Source organism: Oncorhynchus mykiss, chromosome 13 (assembly GCF_057628025.1).
Source record: "Oncorhynchus mykiss isolate SJ-2025 chromosome 13, ASM5762802v1, whole genome shotgun sequence".
NCBI classification, from domain to species: domain Eukaryota; kingdom Metazoa; phylum Chordata; class Actinopteri; order Salmoniformes; family Salmonidae; genus Oncorhynchus; species Oncorhynchus mykiss.
In genome coordinates, this window is record NC_143034.1 from 10,870,142 (window position 1) to 10,889,998 (window position 19,857).

A 19,857-nucleotide genomic window follows, 5' to 3' on the forward strand; every position below is an offset into this window, starting at 1 on the left:
AGGGTCCAGATTGTCTAGCCCGGCTGATGTGTAGGGGTCCAGATTTTTCAGCTCTTTCAGAACATCAGCTGACTGGATTTGGGAGAAGGAGAAATGGGGAAGGCTTGGGTGAGTTGCTGTGGGGGGTGCAGTGATGTTGATCGGTGTAGCCAGGTGGAAAGCATGGCCAGCTGTAGAAAAATGCTTATTGGAATTCTCAATTATCGTGGATTTATCAGTGGTGACAGTGTTTCCTATCTTTAGTGCAGTGGGCAGCTGGGAGGAGGGGTTCTTATTTTCCATGGACTTTACAGTGTCCCAGAACTTTTTTGAGTTAGTGTTGCAGGAAGCAAATTTCTGCTTGAAAAAGCTAGCCTTGGCTTTTCAAACTGCCTGTGTATCAAGGATCTGGAAGGATTCTGGAAGGAGGGTCCAAGATCCCTCCCAATGTGATCTACAAATTCATACAACATTCTAGAAAAAGACTCAGTGCCATTATACTCATATTGAAAACAGAGGTGCCAATCATGATGAACCCTATGTTGAATTAAACTAAGAGTTGTTAAACAAAATGTCTTTCTCTGAGTATGAAATAATAAAATTGTCACAAATGTTTGACCGTACAATATAGCTCAGCATCAGTGTTATTTGATTCAGTCTGTTCTGCTCATCTTTATCAAGAGTGCCAATAATTTCTCTCTCTCTCTCTCTCTCTCTCTCTCTCTCTCTCTCTCTCTCTGTGTGTGTGTGTGTGTGTGTGTGTGTGTGTGTGTGTGTGTGTGTGTGTGTGTGTGTGTGTGTGTGTGTGTGTGTGTGTGTTTGTGTACGTGTACCTCTGTTTGAAGTCAGCATAGAGGATTCTGCTGGGGAAGCCCTTTCTGCAGATCCTGATACCCTCCAGTACACCATTACACCTGAGCTGGTGGATAACCAGGAAGTTCTCCATCAGACCTGGTAAAACAAAACAAGTCTCTTTTAACACTCATAAACAGGTTATAGATTGGGATCGTTAAGGTTACTGATACTGTACTGATAAGATGACATATTTAACTCAATATTTCTTGTACCTGGAGTCTTTGACTCGTTGGGGATCAGGCAGCGCACAAAGTGAGGATGAGTGCTCCTCAAGTTGGTCATCAGCTTATGTAAGTTCTCCTGTAAGAGGGTTACAAACCATTTTCTCAGACATCATTTATGATAATCAATGCACCTTTTGAAGGACTGAATATGCACATTTCAAAAGCTCACCCTGAACTGGGAAGACACAGTCTGCATGGAACCACCCTTCTTCTTGCCTCCTTTCTTGGCTTTATCTGTTTAAATGGGGGAAAGTAAAAGATAACTAGAAAAGTACATTTCCTAGAGCGGGTGGAATAAATAGAATAATAAAAAGAGTATGTAAGAAATCTAGAGTGGTCTTGTCTTCAGCAAACACACTAATTATAAACCAGAGAATCTCTGGTTAACTTCACACTTATCTGGAGGCAAATGCTGCCAATGAGATTGTTTAAAATAACATCTATTCTTTGGTTAAATTAACCGAGTGTATGAGTAAATCAACCAGGTGATAAACCCTGAGAAATTGTAATACATTGAAAGACTTTAAAGAACATTTGGGTCTGAGTTATAACTAGTATTTAGTTAAATATTGTGACGTGATGCCAGTCTTACCCTCAGGAGGGGGAGGGGGATACAGGGCAGCCAAAATTTTGACTCCTGACTTCCCGTACAGTTGACAAACTGAGTCGTTCAGGGGGTCCTTGTTCTTCTCCAGCCACCCAGTGATGTTGTAGTCCACAGTGCCGGCGTAGTGCACCAGGGAGAAGTGGGCCTCTTGCTTGCCTTTGGCAGGCTTGGGCTTCTCAAACGACTTTGTTTTGCCAAGATGCTGGGAGTACAGCTTGTCCTTGAAGGTAGTGTCTGAAGACTTGGGGAACATGCACTCCTCTTCAAGGATGGAGAAGATGCCCAATGGCTTTACGAAAAGAGATGTATATCAAATTAGTGATATTTCCATTTAGGATCACATTAGTAAACATGCTGTTATGGGATTATATTCATTTAGAGGCACATAATAGGAAACATATTGAGATCTCAACAGTCAGATGCTGATAATGTCTCACACAGCGCTCCATATGAGCTTTGCTGTTACGGTCCATTATAATCCTCACAGACATCTTACCTTCTCAATAAGCTCAATGCAGGCAGCCAAGTCCATGCCGAAGTCAATGAAGGCCCAGACGATTCCCTCCTTCTTGTACTCCTCTTGCTCCAGGACGAACATGGTGTGGTTGAAAAACTGTTGCAGTTTCTCATTGGTGAAGTTGATGCACAGCTGCTCCATGCTGTTATACTGTTGATGGAATTTTAAAAGGGATCATTTCATCATACAAGACTGTAATCCATCTCAATCAGAACGAATTGTCTTGTTTTGGTCTCATACTCACATCAAAGATCTCAAACCCGGCAATGTCAAGCACACCGATATAGAACTGCCTTGGATTCTTGGTGTCCAACATCTCATTGATACGGATGACCATCCACAAGAACATCCTCTCATAGATGGACTTGGCCAGAGCACTGACTGAGTTATTAACCTGCAAAGATAATACCTCAAATGAATACATGAGATATTGACCATGTCCAGTGATAAGGTGATACAAGCTTGGGAAAAACATCACTATTCAAAAAAAGTATAGCACTCATCCCCACGAAAATCCCTGTTCTCAGAAAATGGTAGATTCTGTGTTTGGCCGCCTTACCTGAGCCACAGTCTGTCCCTTGGTCACATACTCGTTGCCGACCTTCACTCTGGGGTAGCACAGAGCCTTCAACATCTCAGCTGAGTTCAGGCCCAGCAGGTAGGCAATTTTATCAGCCACTGGAGAGAGAACCAACAACAACAGACTCAGGGACACAAGATCAATTGTTTATGATGTCATACTGACAAAAATAGTTTGGCACAATCATATCCGAATGTAGTATTTTGGTCTCCAAAAATGATCTCCTGCCTGACTTTCATGTGGCACTGTCTGTCTTAGGTGTTCTATTTCTATGTTGGGGAATGGGACTAATGCTCTACATATTGTATATCTATGAGTGGGACTCACCCTCTGTGCCGTCTGGCTCGGCCTGCTCCTCACGCTGCTTCTGCTTGAATTTCAAGTTTCCATGGTGCACTACAGCTCCTGTCAGCTTGTAGATGCCAATCTTCTCTTCATTAGTGAAGCCCAGGATGGTAATGGCATCCTGGCATTAAAGAGGAAGTACAACAGAGATTAACTGAACAGTTGTTTGCTCAGTTACACTACAGTTCTGGGCTCACTCCAGAACCAATGGGATGAATAGATTTGACTCTTGGCCAACACACTGGAAACACAAAAGTGAAGTAATGAAGAGTTGCTTGAGGCACATGCCTAACTAACACAAGTAAATTGTCCCGTGTATCTCGTTTGGTAGAGCAGGACACTTGCTACCCCAGGGTTGTGTGTTCAAATCCCATGAGGGACCAGTATGAATATGTATGCACTCACTTACAGTAAGTCGCTCTGGATTAATGGAGTCTCCTAAATGACTAAATTGTAAATAAAAAATCATACATTCTCAGCTGCTACCAACTTTTAATTTCACAGAGCATTCAGTGTGTATGGTGGTCCTACCCATTCTATATCTAGAGTTTGGTTAACCCTTTGTTTGACTCACATCTGTGGCATCCAGCTCTTCATTGTCATTGATGCTGGCCACAGTGATCTGACCCTGACTACACATGGGGAAGTCGTAGGGGTTGGTGGTGATGAGCGTCATTTCTGTGGACAACGGAGAACAGCTTGTCAGTTAAATCTCTTAGAATTCTGCTCTCCTACTTTACAGTATCTCTCCCTCCTTGACTCAATAGATGGACTCAATGATACATGTAGTATATAATGAATAGCATAAAGAGGAGACTGACACTTGTGGACTAGTGCATCACAGTGCATTACTTGATAGATATTTCCCAGAGACCTGTCCCATGTCTAGATGTCTTGTTACCTTGGATGTAATCATTGTAATAGTATTATTAGTGTGGACTATGAATATTTTTAACAAGTTCCACAGATGGGGGTGGGAATAATTTCCCCTGAACCTCTACTTTGTCGTACCAACTATCTCAGGTTTGTGGCCTGTCATCATCTGGAAGAAGATGTGGTAGCCTCTCTCATCGGGCAGCTGGAAGGACACTCTGGACTTCTCCAGCAGGTCTGAGAGAGAGAGTTTTAGTGACACAAGGAGAGTGAGAAAGGGAGAGAGAACATGAGATTTGACATGAGAACATTTAATGATATAATCTCCCCCAATAAGTATTTGAATTTAGGAAAGCATTGAGAAACAATCAAACCAACTCACAGGTCTCAATATCAGCTTTAGCCAGTTTACCAGCTTGGAAGTGAATCCTGATGAATTTACCCTGTAGTAGAGCATGGGGGTTAGAAATAGGTCAACAAATAATTCTAACATTTTACTTTGATAAACCCTTTAATCTTTACAGTTTGTTGGACATCTATTGATTTAACAAAAGGGAACTACTGAAATATATTTTTCCAATATAAGGTAACTTCCACAGTATGCCCTTCATACTTACAAAGCGAGACGAGTTGTCGTTCCTCACTGTCTTGGCATTACCGTAAGACTCCAGCAGAGGGTTAGCTGCAATGATCTGATCCTCAAGAGACCCCTGATTGAGACAAACACAAGTTGCTCAGAAACTGGAAAAGTGTTCAAGTTTGTTTTCGCTCGATTGCTTGAACAAATTTCTTGAAACATGATTCACCACTGGATTTTTTTACACAACCAACCAAACTGAAATGTGAATAAAAGGCAAACATAAGACCAACTTACCTGCATTTTGTTGGGGTCTGCTTCCTTCTTGCCACCAGACACTGCAATGGTGGCAAAGTACTGGATGACACGCTTGGTGTTGACAGTCTTTCCTGCACCGGATTCTCCACTGGTTTATATGACAGAGAAAGAGGGGGTTTAGTTACATGTTTGAGATAAAAATGTGCTTTCACTAAGAAATAGCATTAACATTACAACGTAGTTACAAATATTTCCACTCATTGACTCGTTATTACACAGAGCCTAATGCTCTAATCTCTCCATAATGTCACGTATTTCATCACACCAAGTGACCCAACTTATTACAATGGAAACACTTTCTCAAGTGACATTTTAGTAAACAACTTACGTAATCAGGATGGACTGGTTCTCCTTATCTGGAACCAAAAAACACATTGCTTATCATACTCAAAACACATTATAGGGGCATGATTTAATTCATAGCATCGTCAAAAAATGTTTTTAGGAAAACGTTCCATTCAAGTGAATCAGACATTGTAGTGAAAGCGTTGTGAAAATCAGATATTCCCAGCCAACTGTTAGAAAACTGTTGAAGCCTGAAGTATATTTTAACTTCCATTGATGCATCCATCCATCAGCACTTATGGACTTTAAGATCCATATAGACTTATCACAACTATCTATCCATCCATCACAACCATCCATCCATCCATCACAACCATCCATCCATCCATCACAACCATCCATCCATCCATCACAACCATCTATCCATCCATCACAACCATCAATCCATCCATCCATCACAACCATCCATCCATCACAACCATCCATCCATCCATCCATCCATCACAACCATCCATCCATCCATCACAACCATCTATCCATCCATCACAACCATCCATCCATCCATCACAACTATCTATCCATCCATCACAACCATCCATCCATCACAACCATCCATCCATCCATCCATCCATCACAACCATCCATCCATCCATCACAACCATCCATCCATCCATCACAACCATCTATCCATCCATCACAACCATCCATCCATCCATCACAACTATCTATCCATCCATCACAACCATCCATCCATCCATCACAACTATCCATCCATCCATCACAACTATCTATCCATCCATCACAACCATCTATCCATCCATCACAACCATCCATCCATCCATCACAACCATCCATCCATCCATCACAACCATCCATCCATCCATCACAACCATCCATCCATCCATCACAACCATCCATCCATCCATCACAACCATCTATCCATCCATCACAACCATCCATCCATCCATCACAACTATCTATCCATCCATCACAACCATCCATCCATCCATCACAACTATCCATCCATCCATCACAACTATCTATCCATCCATCACAACCATCTATCCATCCATCACAACCATCCATCCATCCATCACAACCATCCATCCATCCATCACAACCATCCATCCATCCATCACAACCATCCATCCATCCATCACAACCATCTATCCATCCATCACAACCATCCATCCATCCATCACAACCATCCATCCATCCATCCATCACAACCATCCATCCATCCATCACAACCATCTATCCATCCATCCCAACCATCCATCCATCCATCACAACCATCCATCCATCCATCCATCACAACCATCCATCCATCCATCACAACCATCCATCCATCTATCCATCCATCACAACCATCCATCCATCCATCCATCCATCCATCCATCCATCCATCCATCCATCCATCCATCCATCCATCCATCCATCCATGAGAGCTCGTACCAATCATCATGAACTGAAAGGCGTTGTCAGAGACGGAGAAGATATGGGGTGGAGCCTCTACTCTCTTCTTCCCTCTGTAGGCGTTGACAACCTCTTCATCGTACACAGGGAGCCACTTGTAGGGGTTCACCGTGGCACAGAAGAGCCCAGAGTAGGTCTGGATGAAAGTGATTAAATTAAATTAGAGGATTAACAAAGTCATATGGACTTTTACCTGGATTTATGTGAGGATGTGGGTGTACTTTGGTCTACTGTATTGATATGTTTTGGTTTCTACCATTCATGTATGTGTGTATTTATTATCTTCATGTGTGTGTTTGTATTTGTATGTGCAGGTTTCTTACATAGATCATCCATGCTGCATAACGCTCTTTGAGGTTATACAACACAGAGGCTTCATTCAGGTAGGTCATCATGGCCATGTCCTCAATCTTGTCATACTTAGGGGGGTTCATCTCATAGATGTCTGCATCTTTGAACTCTTTTCCTTCCTGAAACAGTCAGAAATCTAGATTACACACAGATCAAACTGGACATGACTGAATGTTTTTTGTTCATTAAATAGAAGTTTAATCGTAAAGAAATGCATATACACATTTAATCCAACTCATTTGTTATCACCCACTGACACATATCTGGTGATTGTTGACTAGTCAACGAAAAACAATCCATGTCATTTTTTAATAGCAGCGATAAAAATGATGTTTTTGAAGGTTATATTCTGCTTGCAAAAATGCAAATGCCAATGTGTATATTTACTTAATTAGAGAATTAGAGTAATTGCACAAACTTGACTTTGAATAGTTTTCAGATCAGGCTTACCTCCTTACTACCGTCAGGTTTGGTAACTGTTACAGTACACTTCCCTTCAGCCCTGGCAGTGATCAGACCCTTAAGGTACAGCTCCACCTTGTCTGTCACATAGCAGGCGTTCTTTGAATCAAAGGGTGCGGCTTGTGCCTCAATCCTTTCCCTCTCAGGCTTACGGAGGTATATGGCAGCCTTGCCGTAGATTTGCATCTCAGCGTCCGTACTCATGGTGACGGATAACTAGGAAAGAGATAAAACAAGAAACATGATTGACTCTGTGGTGCTTCCTCCCCAGTCAACAGAGTTAGGTGAGTAGTATCTCTAACAGAATAATCTCATCACTTTTTATGTGAAGAGTCAAACCATGTCTCACCTTCTTTTTCCCCTCCTACAGATGAATGTGTACTTCTTGGAGGACCCTGTGACACATTAGAGTGTTGTGAAAACACACAAGTAATTTAGCCCCGAAGGGGCATTACAGCCATGTCCAATTTAATTACAATTTAATTATTCAGTGACAACTCACTTTACCACACATTCTGTCAGGAATTCAAATAAATTCCCATAAAACTCAGTTACATTCTAGAACACCAACTCAATTTACTACACATTCTGTCAGGAATTCAAATAAATTCCCCTGAAACCCAGTTACATTCTATAACACCAACTCAATTTACTACACATTCTGTCAGGAATTCAAATAAATTCCCATAAAACCCAGTTACATTCTAGAACACCCTTTCAAGTGCAGGAGCACCACTTCTGACTGTAAATGAAAGTCTCAGATTTGAAGTAAAACACAAAATAAAGAAATACATATTTTTTGTAATAAATTCTACTTGTTTGCATATTCAATTGAAGTCAATTGAAACAGTGCAGTTAGCCACCTGTCAGATGCTGAGTACAAAAATGAGATACATGTAAACATCTAAGGAGGTGTAGAGGTCTTACCACAGAGGAAGAAGGTATCTGACTTATGGATGCTGGGGCCTCAGACTCCTTATATCTGGTTGGAAGTGCCAACCAAGCAAAAGTTAATTATGGACCACTCTGGGAAAGGACATGAATTGGATGAGAGAGCTGTTTATTTCTGTGTCTCACTAGCACCTCCCACTTCCAGGAGCACCACACTCCCATTACATTACTTTTTAATGTCATATTTGTCTCTGAATTGAATTTCACTGAATTTACGTAAATTATAGATGTCATTACTAATAATTATGACAATATCAAAAGTTTAATTCATCCTAATGTTACTTCTATTGAACCTCATATACTGTCATGGACTGAGTCCACGTTACTTCTACTGAACCTCATATACTGTAATGGAGTGAGTCAATGTTACTTCTACTGAACCTCATATACTGTAATGGACTGAGTCCATGTTACTTCTACTGAACCTCATGTACTGTAATGGACTGAGTCCATGTTGCTTCTACTGAACCTCATATACTGTAATGGACTGAGTCCATGTTACTGCTACTGAACCTCATATACTGTAATGGAGTGAGTCCATGTTGCCCCACTACAACTAAAATAGTTTTCATTAAGTCTAATCTGACCTGATTTAGTTCCATTTTAGTGGCATTAATCCTCATCAACAACTTTATATATATGTTCACCTATTATTTATATTGTTTAGCTTGTAAACACATCTGAACAAAAACATTTAGGCTTTCAGTAACAACTTATAAAACGGTTAAATCTAATTTGTAGTTAAGTTATACCTTGTATATACATACAAGTATGTGGACATCCTTTCAAACGAATGCATTCGGCTGCTTCAGCCACATCCAATGCTGACAGGAGAACACAGCCATGCAATCTCCATAGACAAACATTGGCAGTAGAATGGCCTTACTGAAGAGCCATCATAGGATGCCACCTTTCCAACAAGTCTGTTCATAAAGTTTCTCCCCTGCTAGAGCTGCCCCGGGTCAACAAGTGCAGTTATTGTGAATTGGAAACGTCTAGGAGCAACAACGGCTCAGCCGCAAAGTGGTAGGCCACACAAGCTCACAGAACGAGATGGCTGAGTGCTGAACCGCATAAAAATAGTCTGTCCTCGGGTGCAACACTCACTACCGAGTTCCAATCTGCATCTGGAAGCAACGTCAGCACAATAACTGTTTTTCAGGAGGTCATGAAATGGGTTTCCATGGTACACAAGCCTAAGGTCACCATGCACAATGCCAAGCATCGGCTGGAGTGGTGGAAAGATTGTCGCCATTGGAGGAAAAGCGTTTTCTGGAGTGTTGAATCACACGTCACCATCTGTCAGTCTGATGGACAAATCTGGATTTGGAGGAGTCCAGGAGAACGCTACCTGCCTGAATGCATAGTGCCAACTGTAAAGTTTGGTGGAGGAGGAATAATGGTCTGGGGCTCTTTTTCATGGTTCGGGGTGTGGCAACAGTTTGGGGAATGCCCTTTCCTGTTTCAGTATGACAATGACCCCGTGCCCAAAGCAAGGTCCATACAGAAGTTGATTGTTGAGATGGGTGTGGAAGAACTTGACTGGCCTGCACAGAGCCCTGACGTCAACCCCATCGAACACATTAGGGATGAATTGGTACACCGACTGTAAGCCAGGGCTAATCTCCCAACTTCAAGTCCCCGCAGCAATGTTCCAACATCTAGTGGAACTCCTTCTCAGAAGAGTGGAGGCTGTTATAGCAGCAAAGGGGAGACCAACTCCATTTTAATGCTGATGATTTTGGAATGAGATGGTCGACGAGCAGGTGTCCACATACTTTTGGCCGTGTAGTGTATTTATCTAGAGTTTGATAGTCGATATGAATCACTTTAGCATCCCTTTGACATTTTAAGAAGAAATTGAACACCAATATTGCTTTATAAAAGCCTGTTATATTAAATGAAATGCTCTGATTTCTAATATAAATAAAGACTTGCTAAAGTGGCAAAATGCATTTAGGAATGTCCCTGTGTGGACCCTCTGTGACTTCTAGGAAGAATTTAACCTCCTTAACCCCAAAATGCATTTAGGAATGTCCCTGTGTGGACCCTCTGTGACTTCTAGGAAGAATTTAACCTCCTTAACCCCAACATGTCTCCCAAGTTTTCAACATAATTGTATCATTGCTAGTTGCTTTGTTGCTTTGACAAATACATTTTGGAAGAAAATTTGAATTGAATATTTTAATATGATGAATCTGTTATTCTTTTCAAAACAAACATTGAACATCTAATAGTGACATCTGTGTGTAAAAGCAGGTGAGCTGGTTCTCCTCTTTTTTGGCCATGTTCTGGTGTTTTGTGGTGGAAAACGGAATGCATCGAGCATAAACACGTCAACCCCGTTACCCTTAGATAGACAGGCTAGAAATGTTTCAACAATAAACACATTTTTTTTGTGAAGCTTGCATTCAATTGCTCTTCCCTGTTGCACACAGCAAGCTTGTCACAAGGGGATTCATGTCTGATTTCAGATGAAAACCTCCACCTTGTTAGGATCCACCCTGTTACCTTATTTAAGAGTCTCTGACTATAGTATTTATTTAGTTGAACCTCTTGAGATGGTTAAACATGTGTTTTATTAAGTTGAACCTCTTGAGATGGTTAAACATGTGTTTTATTAAGTTGAACCTCTTGAGATGGGAAACATGTGTTTTATTAAGTTGAACCTCTTGAGATGGGAAACATGTGTTTTATTAAGTTGAACATGTTCTCTTTATGACGACATGTTAAAATGAGGTGAAATAAAACGTTTTCATTCCAAGTTTCACAACCCATAAGGGGCTCAATGTTTTATTGGGACCCATGTTCCTATTGAAGATGCTGGAGGCACTTTTATTTGTCTCACATTTCAGTTGGCTAAAACGGTCCAGTAGGATTCTTATGACACATATCACCAGTACAGTATTTCAACAATCTTTTCCACTCATATTGCTGACAGCGATATAACTGCCTCAAACGTTTATTACACTCTGAAGTTAACCGCTTAGCAGCTGAGCTGGCTTCAATGATGACCTTTATTTATGACCTTTTCTGTTTGCCATGAAGTTTCTGAGAGACCACAGAGCATCACTCAGGGCAAAATATACATATCCTGCAAAGGGCCTAAATGCAAGAAAATAAATGTGCCTAATGATTTCCTCTGTCCTGAAATGGCAGAACACTGAGAGAACTCATCAGAAGACAGTGTAGAGAAACACAACTTGATTTAGACGTGGGGTATGAAACATTTTGTTGTATCCTATATTCTGAAATGGTCAAAAATGATGTGAATAGAGAATACACCCCCAAGTCAGGAAGGTTTACAAGCTGAACAACAAGCCGTATTGGAATGATGAGTTAAGGGACCTGTGGTCTGTAATGTGCAGAGTGGAGCACTTATTTATACAGTGTAAAGATAGGAATACAAGAGGCCATCTAAGAAAGGAATTTAAGATAAAAGACTGCCTATTCTAACACAGATATCAGAGAGGGCAGTTATTAAACCGTGAGTAGATACAGATATGAAATACTCTACAGTTCTAGAACGTAATAAGTTAGGAACAAAATCAAATCAAATCACATTTATTTATATAGCCCTTTGTACATCAGCTGATATCTCAAAGTGCTGTACAGAAACCCAGCCTAAAACCCCAAACAACAAGCAATGCAGGTGTAGAAGCACGGGGGCTAGGAAAAACTCCCTAGAAAGGACAAAACATAGGAAGAAACCTAGAGAGGAACCAGGCTATGAGGGGTGGCCAGTCCTCTTCTGGCTGTGCCGGGTGGAGATTATAACAGAACATGGCCAAGATGTTCAAATGTTCATAAATGACCAGCATGGTCAAATAATAATAATCACAGTAGTTGTCGAGGGTGCAACAGGTCAGCACCTCAGGAGTAAATGTCAGTTGGCTTTCAATAGCCGATCATTAAGAGTAGCACGTCCGGTGAACAGGTCAGGGTTCCATAGCCGCATGCAGAACAGTTGAAACTGGAGCAGCAGCACGGCCAGGTGGACTGAGGACAGCAAGGAGTCATCGCGCCAGGTAGTCCTGAAGAATGGTCCTAGGGCTCTGGTCAGGCAGAACAGTTGAAACTGGAACAGCAGCACGGCCAGGTGGACTGGGGACAGCAAGGAGTCATCATGCCAGGTAGTCCTGAGGCATGGTCCGAGGGCTCAGGTCCTCCGAGAGAGAGAAAGAAAGAGAGAAAGAGAGAATTAGAGAGAGCATACTTAAATTCACACAGGACACCGGACAAGACAGGAGAAGTACTCCAGATAAAACAAACTGACCCTAGCCCCCCAACACATAAACTACTACAGCATAAATACTGGAGGCTGAGACAGGAGGGGTCAGGAGACACTGTGGCCCCATCCGATGATACCCCCGGACAGGGACAAACAGGAAGGATATAACCCCACCCACTTTGCCAAACCACAGCCCCCACACCACTAGAGGGATATATTCAACCACCAACTTACCATCCTGAGACAAGGCCGAGTATAGCCCACAAAGATCTCCGCCACGGCACAACCCAAGGGGGGCGCCAACCCAGACAGGAAGATCACATCAGTGACTCAACCCACTCAAGTGACGCACCCCTCCTAGGGACGGCATGAAAGAGCACCAGTAAGCCAGTGACTCAGCCCCTGTAATAGGGTTAGAGGCAGAGAATCCCAGTGGAAAGAGGGGAACCGGCCAGGCAGAGACTGCAAGGGCGGTTCGTTGCTCCAAAGCCTTTCCGTTCACCTTCACACTCCTGGGCCAGACTACACTCAATCATATGACCCACTGAAGAGATGAGTCTTCAGTAAAGACTTAAAGGTTGAGACCGAGTTTGCGTCTCTCACATGGGTAGGCAGACCATTCCATAAAAATTGAGCTCTATAGGAGAAAGCCCTGCCTTCAGCTGTTTGCTTAGAAATTCTAGGGACAATTAGGAGGCCTGCGTCTTGTGACCGTAGCGTACGTGTAGGTATGTATGGCAGGACCAAATCAGAGAGATAGGTAGGAGCAAGCCCATGTAATGCTTTGTAGGTTAGCAGTAAAACCTTGAAATCAGCCCTTGCCTTGACAGGAAGCCTGTGTAGGGAGGCTAGCACTGGAGTAATATGATCACATTTTTTGGTTCTAGTCAGGATTCTAGCAGCCGTATTTAGCACTAACTGAAGTTTATTTAGTGCTTTATCCGGGTAGCCGGAAAGTAGAGCATTGCAGTAGTCTAACCTAGAAGTAACAAAAGCATGGATACATTTTTCTGCATCATTTTTGGACAGAAAGTTTCTGATTTTTGCAATGTTACGGAGATGGAAAAAAGCTGTCCTTGAAACAGTCTTGATATGTTCGTCAAAAGAGAGATCAGGGTCCAGAGTAACGCCGAGGTCCTTCACAGTTTTATTTGAGACGACTGTTCAACCATTAAGATTAATTGTCAGATTCAACAGAATATCTCTTTGTTTCTTGGGACCTAGAGCAAGCATCTCTGTTTTGTCCGAGTTTAAATGTAGAAAGTTTGCAGCCATCCACTTCCTTATGTCTGAAACACAGGCTTCTAGTGAGGGCAATTTTGGGGCTTCACCATGTTTCATTGAAATGTACAGCTGTGTGTCATCCGCATAGCAGTGAAAGTTAACATTATGTTTTCAAATGACATCCCCAAGAGGTAAAATATATAGGGAAAACAATAGTGGTCCTAAAACGGAACCTTGAGGAACACCAAAATTTACAGTTGGTTTGTCAGAGGATAAACCATTCACAGAGACAAAATGATATCTTTCCGACAGATAAGATCTAAACCAGGCCAGAACTTGTCCATGTAGACTAATTTGGGTTTCCAATCTCTCCAAAAGAATGTGGTGATCGATGGTATCAAAAGCAGCACTAAGGTCTAGGAGCACGAGGACAGATGCAAAGCCTTGGTCTGATGCTATTAAAAGGTCATTTACCACCTTCACATGTGCAGTCTCAGTGCTATGATGGGGTCTAAAACCAGACTGGAGCATTTCGTATGCATTGTTTGTCTTCAGGAAGGCAGTGACTTTTCTAAAAATGTTGAGAGGAATGGAAGATTCGATATAGGCTGATAGTTTTTTATATTTTCTGGGTCAAGGTTTGGCTTTTTCAAGAGAGGCTTTATTACTGCCACTTTTAGTGAGTTTGGAACACATCCGGTGGATAGAGAGACGTTTATTATGTTCAACATAGGAGGGCCAAGCACAGGAAGCAGCTATTTCAGTAGTTTAGTTGGAATAGGGTCCAGTAAGCAGCTTGAAGGTTTAGAGACCATGATTATTTTCATCATTGTGTCAAGAGATATAGTACTAAAACACTTTAGTGTCTCTCTTGATCCTAGGTCCTGGCAGAGTTGTGCAGACTCAGGACAACTGAGCTTTGAAGGAATATGCAGATTTAAAGAGGAGTCCGTAATTTGCTTTCTAATAATCATGATCTTTTCCTCAAAGAAGTTCATTAATTTATTACTGCTGAAGTGAAAGCCATCCTCTCTTGGGGAATGCTGCTTTTTAGTTAGCTTTGCGACAGTATCAAAAATCAATTTCGGATTGTTCTTATTTTCCTCAATTAAGTTGGAAAAATAGGATGATCGAGCAGCAGTAAGGGCTCTTGGATACTGCACGGTACTGTCTTTTCAAGCTAGTCAGAAGACTTCCAGTTTGGTGTGGCGCCATTTACGTTCCAATTTTCTGGAAGCTTGCTTCAGAGCGCGGGTATTTTCTGTATACCAGGGAGCTAGTTTCTTAGGAAAAATGTTTTTCATTTTTAGGGGTGCAACTGCATCTAGGGTATTGCGCAAGGTTAAATTGAGTTCCTCAGTTAGGTGGTTAACTAATTTTTGTCCTCTGACATCCTTGGGTAGACAGAGGGAGTCTGGAAGGACATCAAGGAATCTTTGTGTTGTCTGTGAATTTATAGCACAACTTTTGATGCTCCTTGGTTGGGGTCTTAGCAGATCATTTGTTGCAATTGCAAACGTAATGAAATGGTGGTCCGATAATCCAGGATTATGAGGAAAAACATTAAGATCCACAACATTTATTCCATGGGACAAAACTAGGTGCACAAAACAACACAAAAAATTCCATTGGAAGTCCAGGAAGAGCAGGGGGAGGTTGAACTCTGATAACACACAGGTACTTAATGAAGAGCAGGGGGAGGTTGAACTCTGATAACACACAGGTACTTAATGAAGAGCAGGGGGAGATGGAACTCTGATAACACACAGGTACTTAATGAAGAGCAAGGGGAGGTTGAACTCTGATAACACACAGGTACTTAATAATGAAGAGCAGGGGGAGGTTGAACTCTGATAACACACAGGTACTTAATGAAGAGCAGGGAGAGGTTGAACTCTGATAACACACAGGTACTTAATAATGAAGAGCAGGGGGAGGTTGAACTCTGATAACACACAGGTACTTAATGAAGAGCAGGGGCATGTTGAACTCTGATAACACACAGGTACTTAATGAAGAGCAGGGGGAGGTTGAACTCTGATAACACACAGGTACTTAATGAAGAGCATGGGGAGGTTGAACTCTGAAAAAACACAGGTACTTAATAATGAAGAGAATGGGGGGTTGAACTCTGGTGACACACAGGTGTACTTAATGAAGAGCAGGGGGAGGTTGAACTCTGATAACACACAGGTACTTAATGGAGAGCGGGGGGAGGTTGAACTCTGATAACACACAGGTACTTAATGCTTAATGAAGAGCAAGGGGAGGTTGAACTCAGATAACACACAGGTACTTAATGTAGAGCAGGGAGAGGTTGAACTCTGATAACATACAGGTGCTTAATGAAGAGCATGGGGAGGTTGAACTCTGATAACACACAGGTACTTAATAATGAAGAGAATAGGGGGTTGAACTCTGATAACACACAGGTACTTAATGAAGAGCAGGGGGAGGTTGAACTCTGATAACACACAGGTACTTAATAATGAAGAGAATAGGGGGTTGAACTCTGATAACATACAGGTGCTTAATGAAGAGCATGGGGAGGTTGAACTCTGATAAAACACAGGTACTTAATAATGAAGAGAATGATGGGTTGAACTCTGATAACACACAGGTACTTAATGAAGAGCAGGGGGAGGTTGAACTCAGATAACACACAGGTACTTAATGAATGGCGGAGGGAGGTTGAACTCTGATAACACACAGGTACTTAATGAAGAGCAGGGGGAGGTTGAACTCTGATAACACACAGGTACTTAATGAAGAGCAAGGGGAGGTTGAACTCTGATAACACACAGGTACTTAATAATGAAGAGAATAGGGGGTTGAACTCTGATAACACACAGGTGCTTAATGAAGAGCAGGGGGAGGTTGAACTCTGATAAAACACAGGTACTTAATAATGAAGAGAATAGGGGGTTGAACTCAGATAACACACAGGTACTTAATGAAGAGCATGGGGAGGTTGAACTCTGATAAAACACAGGTACTTAATGAAGAGCAGGGGAGGAGGTTGAACTCTGATAAAACACAGGTACTTAATAATGAAGAGAATAGGGGGTTGAACTCTGATAACACACAGGTACTTAATGAAGAGCAGGGGGAGGTTGAACTCTGATAACACACAGGTACTTAATGAAGAGCAGGGGAGGAGGTTGAACTCTGATAACACACAGGTACTTAATGAAGGGCAGGGGGAGGTTGAACTCTGATAATCTCTGGATCATTTTATTCTGATTGATGATTGATGGGCACTTCTTGGGGGGCTTACAGGAAAAACAAAAACACTGAAAGATATTGGTTTTGCCAGGTATTCCAAACAGCATCAGACATGTGTCCTGTTCTGGAAAAGTTATAAAAAAAAGGTATAAAAAAATGAACATGTCCGTAACAGAGAAGGAAATGGTTTTTAGGTGTTTCCCAAGTTTGAGCCTATAGCAAACATACAGCAAAGTGCATGTGTGTATAGATTGTGTAGGTCTCTGTCTCTCACACCTGACTCTTCTCTTTGTGTCAGAATGGGTTTAAACGCCATCTGTTTCATTCATTTGTATTCTTGTGTGTATTTACAGTGCATTTAGAAAGTGTTCAGACACCTTGACTTTTTCCACATTTTGTTACGTTACAGCCTTATTCTAAAATTGATTACACAGTTTTTTTCCCCCTCATTAATCTACACACAAACTCAGTACTTGGTCGAAGCACCTTTGGCAGCGATTAAAGACTCGGGTCTTCTTGGGTATGACACTACAAGCGTGGGACAGCTGTATTTGTGGAGTTTCTCCCATTTTTCTCTGCAGATCCTCTCAAGCTCTGTCAGGTTGGATGGGGAGCATCGCTGCACAGCTATTTTCAGGTCTCTCCAGAGATGTTAGATTGGGTCCGGGCTCTGGCTGGGCCACTCAAGGACATTTAGACACTTGCCGCGAAGCCACGCCTGTATTGTCTTGGCTGTGTGCTTAGGGTTGTTGTCCTGTTGGAAGGTGAACCTTCCCAGTCTGAGGTCCTGAGCGCTCTGGAGCAGGTATTCATCAAGGATCTCTCTGTACTTTGTTCTGTTGACCTTTCCCCTCGATCCTGACTAGTCTCCCAGTCCCTGCCGCTGAAAAACATCCCTGCAGCATGATGCTGCCACCACCGTGCTTCACCTTAGGGGTGGTGCCAGGTTTCCTCCAGATGTGAAGCTTGGCATTCAGGGAAAATAATTCAATATTGGTTTCATCAGACCAGAGAATCTTGTTTCTCAAGATCTGAGAGTCCTTCTGGTGCCTTTTGGCAAACTCCAAGCGGGCTGTCATGTGCCTTTTACTGAGAAGAGGCTTCTGTCTGGCCACTCAACCATAAAGGCCTGATTGGTGGAGTGCTGCAGAGATTGTTGTATTTCTGGAAGGTTCTCCAATCTCCACAGAGGAACTCTGGAGATCTGTCAGTGACCATTGGGTTCTTGGTCACCTCCCTGACCAAGGACCTTCTCCCCCGATTACTCAGTTTGGCCCGGCGACCAGCTCTAGGTAGAGTCTTGGTGGTTCCAAAATTCTTCAATTTAAGAATGATGGAGGCCACTGTGTTCTTGGGTATCTTTTTGGTACCATTCCCCAGATCTGTGCCTCAATACAATCCTATCTCAGAGATCTACAGACAATTCCTTCGACCTCATGGCTTGGTATTTGCTCTGACATGCACAGTCAACTGTGGGACCTTAAATAGACAGGTGTGTGCCTTTCCAAATCATGTCCAATCAATTGAATTTACCACAGGTGGACTCCAATTAAGTTGTAGAAACAGCTCAAGGATGATCAATGGAAACAGGATGCACCTGAGCTCAATATCGAGTCTCATAACAGAGGGTCTGAATACAGTGCCTTGCGAAAGTATTCGGCCCCCTTGAACTTTGCGACCTTTTGCCACATTTCAGGCTTCAAACATAAAGATATAAAACTGTATTTTTTTGTGAAGAATCAAAAACAAGTGGGACACAATCATGAAGTGGAACGACATTTATTGGATATTTCAAACTTTTTTAACAAATCAAAAACTGAAAAATTGGGCGTGCAAAATTATTCAGCCCCCTTAAGTTAATACATTGTAGCGCCACCTTTTGCTGCGATTACAGCTGTAAGTCGCTTGGGGTATGTCTCTATCAGTTTTGCACATCGAGAGACTGACATTTTTTCCCATTCCTCCTTGCAAAACAGCTCGAGCTCAGTGAGGTTGGATGGAGAGCATTTGTGAACAGCAGTTTTCAGTTCTTTCCACAGATTCTCGATTGGATTCAGGTCTGGACTTTGACTTGGCCATTCTAACACCTGGATATGTTTATTTTTGAACCATTCCATTGTAGATTTTGCTTTATGTTTTGGATCATTGTCTTGTTGGAAGACAAATCTCCTTCCCAGTCTCAGGTCTTTTGCAGACTCCATCAGGTTTTCTTCCAGAATGATCCTGTATTTGGCTCCATCCATCTTCCCATCAATTTTAACCATCTTCCCTGTCCCTGCTGAAGAAAAGCAGGCCCAAACATTGATGCTGCCACCACCATGTTTGACAGTGGGGATGGTGTGTTCAGCTGTGTTGCTTTTACGCCAACAACACTTTTAATGGATATCTTTAAGAAATGGCTTTCTTCTTGCCACTCTTCCATAAAGGCCAGATTTGTGCAATACACAACTGATTGTTGTCCTATGGACAGAGTCTCCCACCTCAGCTGTAGATCTCTGCAGTTCATCCAGAGTGATCATGGGCCTCTTGGCTGCATCTCTGATCAGTCTTCTCCTTGTATGAGCTGAAAGTTTAGAGGGACGGCCAGGTCTTGGTAGATTTGCAGTGGTCTGATACTCCTTCCATTTCAATATGATCACTTGCACAGTGCTCCTTGGGATGTTTAAAGCTTGGGAAATCTTTTTGTATCCAAATCCGGCTTTAAACTTCTTCACAACAGTATCTCGGACCTGCCTGGTGTGTTCCTTGTTCTTCATGATGCTCTCTGCGCTTTTAAC

The 19,857-nt window shown here is 42.2% G+C and overlaps 1 protein-coding gene across 2 annotated transcripts in view; it reads right to left on the reverse strand.

Annotated features, from left to right (window-relative positions):
- The window catches only part of LOC110495032 (myosin heavy chain, fast skeletal muscle), a 125,358-nt gene that overhangs the window by 11,619 nt on the left and 93,882 nt on the right, over window positions 1-19,857 (reverse strand). Inside the window, exons 1-19 of one of the 2 annotated variants that reach the window (XM_036948818.2) lie at window positions 8,377-8,460; window positions 7,799-7,844; window positions 7,438-7,665; window positions 6,960-7,106; window positions 6,616-6,772; window positions 5,204-5,231; window positions 4,855-4,963; window positions 4,598-4,690; window positions 4,363-4,423; window positions 4,119-4,217; window positions 3,682-3,785; window positions 3,090-3,228; window positions 2,742-2,860; window positions 2,427-2,576; window positions 2,162-2,332; window positions 1,651-1,954; window positions 1,228-1,292; window positions 1,047-1,134; window positions 813-930 (exon numbers count right to left, since the gene is read on the reverse strand). In XM_036948818.2, the coding sequence (XP_036804713.2) occupies window positions 813-930; window positions 1,047-1,134; window positions 1,228-1,292; window positions 1,651-1,954; window positions 2,162-2,332; window positions 2,427-2,576; window positions 2,742-2,860; window positions 3,090-3,228; window positions 3,682-3,785; window positions 4,119-4,217; window positions 4,363-4,423; window positions 4,598-4,690; window positions 4,855-4,963; window positions 5,204-5,231; window positions 6,616-6,772; window positions 6,960-7,106; window positions 7,438-7,653 (2,168 nt within the window). In that variant the 5' untranslated portion in view covers window positions 7,654-7,665; window positions 7,799-7,844; window positions 8,377-8,460. Of the gene's footprint in view, window positions 1-812; window positions 931-1,046; window positions 1,135-1,227; window positions 1,293-1,650; window positions 1,955-2,161; window positions 2,333-2,426; window positions 2,577-2,741; window positions 2,861-3,089; window positions 3,229-3,681; window positions 3,786-4,118; window positions 4,218-4,362; window positions 4,424-4,597; window positions 4,691-4,854; window positions 4,964-5,203; window positions 5,232-6,615; window positions 6,773-6,959; window positions 7,107-7,437; window positions 7,666-7,798; window positions 7,845-8,376; window positions 8,461-19,857 lie in introns of those variants that run through there. The other variant, XM_090195001.1, reaches the window with a different exon arrangement.